The sequence below is a fragment of the Haliotis rufescens genome, unplaced genomic scaffold (assembly GCF_023055435.1).
Source record: "Haliotis rufescens isolate VD_foot unplaced genomic scaffold, xgHalRufe1.0.p SCAF_4, whole genome shotgun sequence".
In the NCBI taxonomy this organism is placed as follows: Eukaryota; Metazoa; Mollusca; class Gastropoda; order Lepetellida; family Haliotidae; genus Haliotis; species Haliotis rufescens.
The window spans coordinates 56,037,147-56,050,898 of NW_025964112.1; the positions used below are offsets into that span (position 1 = coordinate 56,037,147).

A 13,752-nucleotide genomic window follows, 5' to 3' on the forward strand; every position below is an offset into this window, starting at 1 on the left:
GCGGGTATATAACGGTGTATGGCGATAACCCTTCCTCTCCGTGTGGTTCTCACTGTACAGTCGACATGTCGAAGATTTCGCTGATCGCGTGTGTGCTTATGGCTGTTGGGGCTCTGGGACAGCTTCCCTCCCCGTGTGTAACGCCACCCCAGTTCACGGTCAGTACAGAACCCTTCTCCCACCCCCACATCCCCGTGTGTAACGCCACCCCAGTTCACGGTCAGTACAGAACCCTTCTCCCACCCCCACATCCCCGTGTGCAACGCCACCCCAGTTCACGGTCAGTACAGAACCCTTCTCCCACCCCCACATCCCCGTGTCTAACGCCACCCCAGTTCACGGTCAGTACAGAACCCTTCTCCCACCCCCACATCCCCGTGTGTAACGCCACCCCCGTTCACGGTCAGTACAGAACCCTTCTCCCACCCCCACATCCCCGTGTGTAACGCCACCCCAGTTCACGGTCAGTACAGAACCCTTCTCCCACCCCCACACACCCCGTGTATAACGCCACCCCAGTTCACGGTCAGTACAGAACCCTTCTCCCACCCCCACACACCCCGTGTATAACGCCACCCTAGTGTACGGTCAGTACTGAACCCTTCTCCCACCCTGTGTATAACGCCACCCCAGTTCACCGTCAGGACAGATCCTTCCCCTCCCCACCCTCCCCGTCTGCACCTATGATCACGGCCAGGACAGATCCTCCCCACCCCAACACACACACACACACACACACACACACACACACACACACACACACACACACACACACTACCCGTCTTTAACGCCATCCAAGATCAGTCAGTATAGATCCTCCCCTCGCCATCTCCCCGTGTGCAACGCCACCAAAGGTCACGTCAGGACAGATGCCACCCCCACCCCAATCCCCATCCTGACGAACATCATCTCTCGTTTCATTATTTGATAAAGATTCTGAACGTATTATTATTTCCATGGAAACTGCTTCACTGGCCATTGGCCTACAAATAAACATTCAGGTGGTCGCATACATCCTTCGTAATAGTCAACACTGCAAGTTCAAAGTACGTAACGCAAAGAAAGTCCTGACACAATAAGTGACTGTGATTTGTACAATTCTTTATTTACTGGATTTCGCTTTTGATGATTTAACCCCAATCTCGAGTACACCTAATTTGAACAAAGCATTTCTAAAACAAGGATTAAGCTTGTACATGTGTACCGTTATAGTAAAGTGTGTTTTTGCATGACATCACATGTGTAAAGATCATTTAGCCAGCAGGTAGATACAATCAGCTGTTAGCCAGGTGTGATATGATACTCAGGGGTCTAGTGTAACATGACACCAGGGTAACGGTAGTTGTTCTTATACCCTAAGGCCGTGAGCCATTGTTATATATACATTCTGAGTTATGTATGCTATGTATAGAACATCCGTGCAAGTGACGAATGTAATCAATCCACTTAATGTCCTGAGTAAGTGAGTGAGTGAGTGAGTGAGTTGGGATTAACGGCACTTTGATCAGTATTTCCGTAATATCACGGCTTGTCAACTTAATGTGGGAGGAGTGCTCACAGCGTTAGATGTTTACCGCACAGGTGAAACCCACGAGCACAGGTACCTGAAAACATGTGCAGGATTCGAACCCACGTTTCGGGCACGTTAAGGGATGCGAACTGTGGCGCCTTAGACGATTGGGTCTACCGTGCCCACTACTGATGCTCAAAGCTGCATACAACGATCTTTGTGGGTTTAAGAGACGACATTAAAAAAATAAAAAAATAAAAAAGGATCAAGTCCCTGGTAACGAAAGAGACATAATACATGCCTGCAAATAATTCATGAAGTCTGTGTGTGATATAGTCACTATCTGAATCCAGGTGCTAAGAAAGTTCAAAGGTGTGATGCTGATCGTTTGACCTCGTGTAAGACAAGAGATTAGATTATGCATGGACTTCGTCAAGTAGCATTGTGAATGGCCATATCAGGTGATGAATACCACTTACCCCTGATATTCGACTTTTCAACAGTAGGTGACATTGCGAGTAATAATGATTATTGCTAACTGACACACTTCACACTCTTCTGGTTTCAAAACGCTGTGCATTAGCTCGACAGAGCATCCGACACAGGCATTTGAAAATTACATTGAAAAAAGAGAGCTTTACTTCCATGACGTAAACGTTCATTGAGTATGCAAAATAAATTCTAACATACTTGCAATACAATTTTAAACTTTTAAACATTAATTTATTTTCTCGTGTTAACTTTAGTTTGGGCTCTCCTAGATATAAGTGCGTTAATCTTAGTTTAATTCATAGTGATTTTAGTGTTTCATTCTTTCAAATCTCCACCTCTTTCAGAATCAATAAAAGAAAACAGCGGTAGAACTTAACAACTGAAGTTAGTCCATGGTTATCATATTTTTGTCGAAATATAAATAAATAATAATTGTTAAACTGTAGTCGAGTCACAACTGCATGAGGGAATATATATAACTTGATGACTATTAACATTAAGTTATTACCATTACTGCGTCAGTTAGCAATAATCATTATAACTCGCCACTGTTGAAAAGTCGCCTGACGCCTTAATGGACATTTGACTGTGTGTATCTGATTCATAGTTTGTTGAAGATTTTACAAGTGCTTCCGAGGACTTCTTACCAGGTGTGTGCTGCTCACCTTCCTCTATGTACGACATGTTTCTTTACAGTTCCGGGGGATGGAGATCAACCACGTTGACGACGCGATTCGCCGTTTCATCATCGGCTACGACGCCACCAACAAGAGGAAGGTGATGTTCGAAGAGGAACGCGAGATCATCCCAGGCAGACAGTAAGTCCATGTCGGTTTCTGTCCCTGTCTGCCACAACCACCACCCCCCATCCCCCACTGCCTCTCACTCTCTCTCTCTCCTCAAGCCTCTCTCTTTCTCTCTCCAGTTTCTTTCTATTTCCTTCTCTCTCAAGCCTCTCTCTCTTCCTTCCTCTCTCTCTCCTTAAGTCTTTCTCCCTACAGTCTCTCCCTCATTCCATCCTCTCTGTCTCTCTGTCTCTCTCTCTCTCCCTCCCTCTCCTCAAGCCTATCTCTCCCTTTCTCCTCAAGCCTCTCCCTCTTCCTCTCTCTCCCTCCAGTGTCTTTCTCTCCCCCGCTCTCAACCCTATTCCCTCACTTTCTTCCTCTCTCTCCTCAAGTCTTTCCCTCTCCAGTCACTCACTCTCTCTCCCCACCACCCCCACCCCCATATATATATATATATATATATATATATATATATATATATATATATCCAAAGGGGTCACGTGACCAGCCCCTAATGCATTATGGTCGGAAATGACGTTTGGGCGTGCAGAGGCTATACAAGTGTATTGCCTGTCTTGTAGTGTTGTAACCTGCCCTGTACACGTTTTCACTATGCTGCTGCAGATATCACGAGTACCTGGTCCTCAACAACGATAATGTAGCCTATGACTTCAACATGAAGACCAAGGAGTGCATCAAGTCTGTGCCGAGGACGTGGAGGGACTTCGGAATCCCCCCTAACGCTACCTTCGAGAACGAGTACTACATCGGGGGCCCAGGGGAGGAGGTGTTTGCCCAGGAGTGGTCCGACAGGATCCCCTTCAGGCAAAGTGAGAGCTCCTGCTTACTGAACAACATGCGATAGTTAGGGACCACCCATTAGTTTTCCAGGGGTAGGAAGGTGGTGAATCTTTAATGGAGAATGGATATGTTTTTTTTCTGCGACAGCTTCAAAAGGGGAGCCGAATAAATATTGTCCACAACATATTTTTTTCCGGGTATCCATCATGGCCGGCGAATATTTTCTATTTTTGTTATTTGTTCATTTTTTTGGTAGGGAGTTGGGGATGCCAAATTTCTTTTAAATTTCCTTTTTTTCTGGAACAAAATAATTTGGATGAAACATTGTTTGCTCTCTCAGAAGAAAAGCATATTAAACACAAACCTCCTCGATGTTTCAGCTTCAAAATCTGCCTTGCATGTTTTAAACTTTGTACAAATTACGGCTACAGATTGTTTTAGACGCACAGCAGATAAACACATCTTGCACTGTAGCTCCTTTGATATCAACTTCTAGTTACCCATATCTAATGCTGGGCAGTTATTTTCCCCAAAAGGATATTATACGTTGCATAGTTACACGACAGATTAAAATGATATATGTAATTTTATTAATATTCTTGTTGATTCGTGTAACAGACCTGCAGGGTGCACCTGGAGTAATCAAAACAAAAAGATGAAAGTTATAGCGTGTGTTACACATAGAAGGAATTGTTGACAGGACCTCCATTCTGTTTGACTTTAATTCGCTGTACAGAGTTGTGTCCCTTAGCTGTCAGAATTGGCTAAATCCTTGTGATTATCCTTAAAGTGAGTGAGTGAGTATGGTTTTACGCCGCTTTTAGCAATATTCCAGCAATATCACGGCGGGGGACACCAGAAATGGGCTTCACACATTGTACCCATGTCGGGAATCGAACCCGGGTCTTCGGCGTGACGAGCGAACGCTTTAACCACTAGGCTACCCGACCGCCCGATTATCCTTAGAGTTTTTGCATCTACCACTGCTTTTTGGGTTTCCACCTGTGTATGTTGACTGCCCTTCCGTATTCCACAATGTTTTCATATACCTGAAACAATTAAACTGACTTGAAACGACTTGAATTTCCACTGAAAAATATACTTCAGTAGCGTGCTGCTATTGGCCGTGCAGAGTTATGTCCCTTGAGCCAGGGGTAGAAACCAATGGTCGTGGGTTCGAATCCTTCATTCGTCCTGATTATGTTTCTAGATGTGTCAGGACGATAACCATGCCCGTAAGACTAGCATCACATGGTCTATCACGCACTGAATCGAACCGAGACATTGGCGACTATGTTTGTCGTAAGAGGCGACTAACGGGATCAGGCTCGCTGACTTGGTTGCTGAATGTCATCGTATCCTAATTGCATAGATCGATGCTCATGTTATCAATCACTGTATTGTCTGGTCAAGACTCTATTATTTATATACCGCCGTCATATAGCTGGAATAGTGCTGAGTGCAGCATGGAACAAACAAACAAACAAACAAACAAACAAACAAACATGCAAACAAACAACCAACCGCGATACTTTGTCCACTGTCCTTCACCACTGTTTTAACCACCATGGGAACCATTTTTTCAGGGGAGATGTGGCTGGGGTCATTCAGTCTCAACAACTGCTACCCAATCCATTCCCTCATCATCGGACCGGAGGAGACTCCCAACGACACCGTCACCATGCACTTCTACGACATCGTCGCCGGTATCCCCGACCCCAACGACTTCATCCCCCCAACCGAGTGTCTGCAGGCTGCATGGGGAGTCTCGACCATGCCCTCATACTGGTAGAGGGCGCCACTAGACACCGGGAGTTACGTCCCTTAGGTGTATTGGTAGCCGCCATTCTCCGTTGTTTTGAGAGCTGTAAATGGTCCCGAGACCTGTTTATTTTTTAGATGTCAATTATTCTAATACATATATTTTATTTTACACAAGTTTGCCATTTGGAGTGTGCTATGAGATGTATGTTGCTGTGAATTATTTCCGACGTCATCACTTACTGAAGTAGTTATCTCCCTTTAATCCATTTCATGACCCTTTCTTGAAACAGTAACACAGGGACTTTATTTAAGGGGAGACAATTGACATCCGCACGTTCATCTGTAATGGCGCTCGTCACATGAAACATCTCACGTGTGTCTTTCAACCCATTTTCTTCAGTGCCAATTTCACTATTTATCTTTTAGTGTCTTCTAGTCGAAAACATTACATATTAATGGGAAAACTATTGCAAACAGTCATCAAGGGCTAGAACTGTGATAGTATTACACCAACTGCAATACATCCTGAGCGGTTCACACGTTCACGAACACGTATAATGGTTCACCGCGAGCACTCGAGCAAACGCACACACACACACGTTCACGTGACTGTCATGTGACGATCACATGACTAAGCTGGCAGGTACCTGTGCAATACTCAGTACGGAGGTCATTGAATTGACAAGTGTTTTGTTGATTAGTATTGATCATCTTGATTCGTAGATATACCTAGAGAGATCAAATTAATTTTTTTTTACAATATTTAAATAGTGTTGAAGATACATATATATTTCCGATTCATATTATAATTAGCAATCACATACCCCGCTTTGTGTCGCATCCCCAACCACGGCCATGTCCAAAGACTACAGGCAACTTTCGTATCTGTCTTTGACTGTCACTCATGACGTCAAACAAAACAATACCGATTGTTGTTTGTTTACCCTTGCTAATGTAGCCTGCCTATGCACCCTTGGAATGCATTTAGTGAAATCTGTGTACAAATGTGCCTTTTAATGTTGTTGTTACAATAACTATGTTCTACTTTCTCTAAGGAATAAAATATTTTCAGAAAACTGTTTTTATTTCCATCAACATTTGCGACTGTGAATCTTGTATTGCCATAAACAAAACAAACAATATATACATTGATGTCGGATTCTGATTGGCTGAGAGTGAGCGAGTGTGTGAGTATGGTTTTAGGCCGCTTTGAGCAATATTCTAGCAAAATCACGGCGAGGGACACCACATTGTATCCATGTCCGGATTCGAACCTCGGTCTTCGGCGTGACGAGCGAACGCTTTAACCACTAGGCTACCCGACCGCACCTGATTGGCGCTCGGCATTGAGGGGGTAACACAGGGACTGGTCGGCTCGGAGACAGTATACTGTGTCAGAATAGGGTATCCATGTTAAACTGCGGCATGGTGAGGTGAGGTGAGGTGAAATTGGGTTTAACGTCGCGTCCAAGATTATTGCACTTATATAGCGACGTGCATGCACGTGTATGTGTGTGTGTGGCTGCTTGTACTAGTCCGGACTGATGCCGATTTATAGTGCTAGCTCACTGAGATACCATGCCGCAGTTTAACATGAATACCCCACTCAGACACAGTATACTGACTCCGAGCCGACCAGTCCTTGTTTTAGCCCCTTAATGCCGAGCGCCAGACAGGGTAACAACAAGTACAATCTTTTAACGTCTTTTTGTATGACGCGACCCGGGATCGAACCCTGGACCTTCCGCTCTCCGGGCGGACGCTCTACCACAAGACCACGGAGGCGGTCCTCTGCGGCATGGTATCTCAGTGGGCTAGCACTATTAAACCGACATAGATCGGACTGGTACAAGCAACCACACACACGCACGTGCATGTACGACGCTATAACAGTGCAATAGTTTGAACGCGACGTTAAACCCCATTTCACCTCATCTGGTTATCTTCTTTCATTCCACATTGTTTGTTTGTTTGTTGTTTAACGCCGCACTCAGCAATATTCCAGCTATATGGCGGCAGTCTGAAAACAATCGATTCTGGACCAGACAATCCAGTGATTGACATCATGAGCATCGACCCAGGCAATTGGGATCGATGACATGCATCGACCAAGTCAGCGAGCCTGTCCACCCGATCCCGTTAGTCTCCACGGTTAGTCTATTCTACCCCGGATCTTCACTGGCCTGGAACAGAAATTTAAGTTACTGTTATAACTCGAAATATACAATATATATTTAACACCCTAACCTTAGTTTTTTGTTTTTAACTTACTTACTTACTTACTTATATTAGGGGATTTTACGTGCGCTTTCCGACTGGAGCGTATTTCGCACACGGTTGTTTTTAACAACTCGGAGTTTTTTTTATATCGATACCTGTACTGCTGATACACCATACAATAATGTGTGTTGCACGTGCGTTTGGTGTTTCATGTGCGGTGTTTTACGTCACAGACAACACGTGACCATGTATTCACAAGAGAAAGGAAATAGATGTAAAAAACGATGCGAATCCTTTATGGTTTTTTTTGTACTTTTGTAGATTGATATAATTTTATAAAATGTGAAAATAAAGACGAAAGCACTGACACAAATGCGATCCAGAAAATATACGAGACTTATGTGGATCGCTGTCGCGATTAAGAACATTTCTGATTTCGTGAAATCGTTGATGCGTTCTGTTTTCGAAGTGTCATTTCAATCACACAGTTTAACAAAATGAAATGTCAATTTAATGAAATGTCAATTTAATTTTTGAACGTAAAGAAGATTAATTGTTTGGCAAAATATCTATGGCAAAGTATACCGCCATTTTGGATGAAGATAAAATAAACTTACGACAGGTATGGGGTATCTTAGATTTTCGACAAACTTAAGATATCTTAGGGCTACGATAGTTTCGAAAATAGTCTACGATAGCCTACGATTTCCTTACGATAACTTTACGATAGTTTTAGGGTTTCACAAAGATGGTGGGTTACCTCCCTTACACAATGTGTGACAAGCACATATTTTGGTTGCATATTTCTACTCATCATTTCTCAATGCTTTAAACACTATACGTTCTAAATACATGTATTAATATAAGCGTTGAAAAAATGTATTTTAACGAATGGGAGCAATTTATTTGTTGATACCATTTGCGTATCGCTACCACGACGAATTCAAATTTAATATTCTTTTTATATAGGAAAATCGCATGTGTTTTTTTATATATCTTCTGCCATTGTGCTTGAGACAGAAGAGTGGAGCCATTGCAGTGGGTTGGCTCTGGGGAAATTAGTCCATCCTTTAATCGCTGAGACTTAACAATGCTTTTAAATATCAGATTTGGCACATGGCATTTGGATGTATATAGGGGTTTTATGAGATTTAATCCAAGGTAGGGTTTTATCCCAAGGATGAGGGTTTTAAATCTCATAAAAACCCGATGGTAAGTTTTTTATCTAACTGATAGACAGAAAAAAGAAACTTAAAACAACATTCATCAACATTTTTTTATGTTTCAAACATACTTACCATGAACCTTAGGAAACAGGCTTAACATATCTGTTGCTGGGATACGGTACCAAAAAAAAAATTCTTAAAAGCATAGTGATTTATCCGCTTACTTGTCGTCTAGCGGTACAATGACTAAAATGTTTTATTTATATTCCCGCGGATCGATCCGCAGGAATATAAAGAAAACATTTGTCATTAGATTTTACATTTCATAACATTGTGTTCAAATGCAAAATAAGTTTTTAGCGAGAAACATTGATATGTTACACTATAATTGTATTAATAAAATCCCCGGGATATTATAACATCCCTGTTTATGAGAATTAAACCACTAGAGAACAATAGGATGACGTCACTGTAGGTTTATAACTGTGCATGTGAACATAATGAGAGCAAATGCTGTTATAATCTGAAGACTGAGAGTTTATTGGTGACATTTGCCTTGGTAAGACTGTGATATTGCTAAACGCGACGTGTAACGTGCTCACGCCATTGCTCAAGGGTCTCAGTCCATTGCTCAAGGGTCTCACTTCATTGCTCAAGGGTCTCACTCCATTGCTCAAGGGTCTCACTTCATTGCTCAAGGGCCTCACTCCATTGCTCAAGGGTCTCACTTCATTGCTCAAGGGCCTTACTTAATTGCTCAAGGGTCTCAGTGCATTGCTCAAGGGTCTCACTTCATTGCTCAAGGGCCTCACTCCATTGCTCAAGGGCCTCACTCCATTGCTCAAGGGTCTCACTCCATTGCTCAAGGGTCTCACTCCATTGCTCAAGGGTCTCACTCCATTGGATAATGGCTGCGATCTTCGTCCAAGAAATCACTCATTAGTATGGGTGAAATAATGTATGAACTAAACTCACTCAAACTCACTTTGAGGAGACCCGTGAAGATCCGGGGTAGAATAGGTCTTCAGCAACCCATGCTTGCCGTAAAAGGCGATTATGCTTGTCGTAAGAGGCGACTAACGGGATCGGGTGGTCAGGCTTGCTGACTTTGTTGATGCATGTCATCGATCCCAATTGCGTGGATCAATGCTCATGTCGTCAATCACTGGACTGCCTGGTCCTGACTCGATTATTTACAGACTGCCGTCATACAGCTGGAATATTGCTGAGTGCGGCGTTAAACAACAAAGGTAAAAGTGAAGGTACACTTTGAGGACCGAGGCCCTGGAAACTCTGTCACCCATTCACCCGATTTGTGATCGAGCTGTGCCTTGTATACAGGACCATATGCAACAATGTGTACACGGTATACATTGCCAATATGCGATAATCCGGACATTTGTGAATCCGAACGATCTCGGAACAGTACTGACCAGACTTACGGGGTGTCACTGTATAGAAGTTCCATATGCCCAAAGGGGCACAGGTGGCCCCATCGCCTAAGGGGCCGCATTTCGCCGAGCTGAAACCTCTGATTGTGGGTTCGAATCCAGGTTCGCCCCGATTTTGTTTCTAGGTTTGTCTTCACCATTCCCGTGCTCGTGGGTTTCACCAAGAAGTAACTGTCTGAGATCTGCATCACTTCGGGATTTGCTCCCACAAGAAGCTGACACGACGTGATATAACAGGAATACTGTAAAAGCGGCGTTAAACCTCACTCACTCACTCGAATCCCGTTCACCCTGATTGTCATTCTAGGTTTATCAGCACCATAACCGTGCTAGTGGGTTTCACCAAAGTGGTGAACGTCTGAAACCTGCATCACTTCAGAATTTTTACAAGATTAATCTGACACGACGAGATATAACTGGAATACTTTTGAAAACAACATGAAATCCATCTCACTCACTCACATGCCTAAAGTCAATCACAGGAGTCAATTCAAAACACCGACTCTAAGTACCATTGCAAATAGCTTTGGCTAAGAAAATTCTGATTTAGTAAAAGTCTAAATGTAGCATTAGTTTTGGACCGTTATATACAACCGCAATGTGAGTGAGTGAGTATGGTTTTACGCCACTTTGAGCAATATTCCAGCAATATCACTACGGGGGACGCCAGAAATGGCCTTCACACATTGTACCCATGTCGGGAATCGAGCCCGGTTCTTCGGCGTAACGAGCGAACGCTTTACCCCCTGGATGCCACAGGGACATATATGTCTCTCATCTTCAATCCTCACTTTCAAGTCGAATAAAATTCAAAATACATCACCTACACAAATACACATCACAGTTTTGAATAAGGTGGGAAATTCCCTGTTCTGTGACATCATCCACTGGCATTTTAGGCCAAGCAAAACTACTGAAAATGACCTCTGAAAATTAGGTACATCGTAAATATCGCCATTTTTTACACATTACTAAATCACCACTCGCGGTCCTATTTACAGCATGTTTTGAAATCTAAATTTAGGATATTTACTCGGAGAAATGGATTTCAAAAATAGCATATTAGTGATCACGGGTATCTGTCTTTTATGAAATCACCAATGATCATTCCAAAACGTCTCCGATAACCCTAGAATCGTTTAGAATGTTTTGGAGTTACAATAAACTATTGATAAGTATAGCGGAGTTATGCCCCCTTTTCTTTGTACGCGTGTAACCTCTCTGTCGCGTTTTGGCGTCATAGACGGCATGCTATTTTTGACATTGAATGTATGTCGTTATACATACGCATATAAATCCATTTGATATATAGTTATGTCGTTCAGATATTAGGCAGTATTTTGTTCGCTGACAGTTTCCGTAAAGCTTCGAAATTAAAAAAATCCTCGCACAGTACTTTTATCAGTGTACGATGTGGAGTGGAGAAATTGACTGTTTTTCAAGGCAGAATAAATTCTCGGACAACACTTAGAAGTGTATTTTTTAAATACCGGTTTTATATTTGCAGTTTACTTTACACCATCAAATAGGAAATTTAATATTCTCCACCTCTGCTTAATTGTATAGCCAGAGTTATATCCAGTGCCGCGTGAGCGCAATTCTCGCACAACCTTCACGTTTCTCATCTTAGGAAAATGTGCGTCAGAAAACAAACTAGTATTTGATATCTAAAGAAGGAAAAAACACGGGCGAGATTTTCAGTATTGGACTACGTCATGTGTTCTTTCATTACGTCAAATATTACGTTTGTGACGTCAAATCTGTGACGTCATTACACGTAGCCAGCCAAAGAGATTGTTTTTTCAAAAGATCTAGTTGGCATATCCTGTGTCCCGACAACTTGGCATTGAAAAAATCATTTTTTGCAATATGGTGTCAGATGAGGTAGGTGGAATACCCAAAGTGCCACTGTTCCAAAACTTAAACCTAACATTTCATTCTGTGAGATTTATTGAATATATCATCGGATCATAGACTTTCGGACATCATACGTTTTTGCACGACCATGTTTATCGCGATTACTCGATTGTGACAGGGGATTTAACATTACATAGACATTGTAAATACTCAGATGATGGTTTGATTTTAAGAGAAGGATGGCCTCGTCTATGATTTTTTTTGCGACTTTTTTATATTTTTATTGTTACATGGTCCTGTGGGATATGTCATAGCGTACACGTACAAATCTGCGAACGTTGTGCTCAGAGACAAAGAATTAAACACTGGGTGGGGTACACACACAATACAACCATGGACGCGTGTATTCTATGATAGGGTGGTACATAAATGCAATATAACAGTACGTGATATATTTATGTAGATTAGTGAACGAGTGCCACAGTGACCTATCATTGGAATGGTTAGTTAGATCTCGAGGCGAAGAACTAACCGATTGGTATTTCCCATAGTTATTGTTCAATGGACCTCAGCATCCAGTGCGTTTCTTTGGGAACTATGCGGGTGGCAAGGGTGGCCAAGTCGTCTAAGGCGCCGCAAGTCGCTGTGCAGAGCGTCCAGTGCGTTTATTCGGGAACTATGCGGGTGGCACGGGTGGCCAAGTCGTCTAAGGCGCCGCAAGTCGCTGTGCAGAGCGTCCAGTGCGTTTATTCGGGAACTATGCGGGTGGCACGGGTGGCCAAGTCGTCTAAGGCGCCGCAAGTCGCTGTGCAGAGCGTCCAGTGCGTTTATTCGGGAACTATGCGGGTGGCACGGGTGGCCAAGTCGTCTAAGGCGCCGCAAGTCGCTGTGCAGAGCGTCTAGTGCGTTTATTCGGGAACTATGCGGGTGGCACGGGTGGCCAAGTCGTCTAAGGCGCCGCAAGTCGCTGTGCAGAGCGTCTCGTGCGTTTATTCGGGAACTATGCGGGTGGCACGGGTGGCCAAGTCATCTAAGGCGCCGCAAGTCGCTGTGCAGAGCGTCTAGTGCGTTTATTCGGGAACTATGCGGGTGGCACGGGTGGCCAAGTCATCTAAGGCGCGCAAGTCGCTGTGCAGAGCGTCTAGTGCGTTTATTCGGGAACTATGCGGGTGGCACGGGTGGCCAAGTCGTCTAAGGCGCCGCAAGTCGCTGTGCAGAGCGTCTAGTGCGTTTATTCGGGAACTATGCGGGTGGCACGGGTGGCCAAGTCGTCTAAGGCGCCGCAAGTCTCTGTGCAGAGCGTCTCGTGCGTTTATTCGGGAACTATGCGGGTGGCAAGGGTGGCCAAGTCGTCTAAGGCGCCGCAAGTCGCTGTGCAGAACGTGTAGTGCGTTTATTCGGGAACTATGCGGGTGGCACGGGTGGCCAAGTCGTCTAAGGCGCCGCAAGTCGCTGTGCAGAGCGTCCAGTGCGTTTATTCGGGAACTATGCGGGTGGCACGGGTGGCCAAGTCGTCTAAGGCGCCGCAAGTCGCTGTGCAGAGCGTCCAGTGCGTTTATTCGGGAACTATGCGGGTGGCACGGGTGGCCAAGTCGTCTAAGGCGCCGCAAGTCGCTGTGCAGAGCGTCTAGTGCGTTTATTCGGGAACTATGCGGGTGGCACGGGTGGCCAAGTCGTCTAAGGCGCCGCAAGTCGCTGTGCAGAGC

General features: G+C 44.1%; 1 protein-coding gene across 1 annotated transcript; it reads left to right on the top strand.

Moving 5' to 3' along the window:
• On the top strand, positions 1-6,428 carry LOC124114714 (mammalian ependymin-related protein 1). The gene is made up of 4 exons (XM_046475418.2): positions 1-158; positions 2,699-2,820; positions 3,412-3,617; positions 5,175-6,428. Exons 1-4 carry the CDS (start codon positions 66-68, stop codon positions 5,378-5,380), a joined length of 627 nt encoding a protein of 208 aa, XP_046331374.1. The 5' UTR covers positions 1-65; the 3' UTR covers positions 5,381-6,428.
• The last annotated feature ends 7,324 nt before the right edge of the window (positions 6,429-13,752 follow it).

Coding starts and splice junctions, on each gene's coding strand:
- LOC124114714 (XM_046475418.2), top strand. CDS start 66: ATGTCGAAGATTTCGCTGATCGCGTGTGTGCTTATGGCTGTTGGGGCT. Junction 159..2,698: donor TAACGCCACCCCAGTTCACG/GTCAGTACAGAA, acceptor GTTTCTTTACAG/TTCCGGGGGATGGAGATCAA. Junction 2,821..3,411: donor GAGATCATCCCAGGCAGACA/GTAAGTCCATGT, acceptor ATGCTGCTGCAG/ATATCACGAGTACCTGGTCC.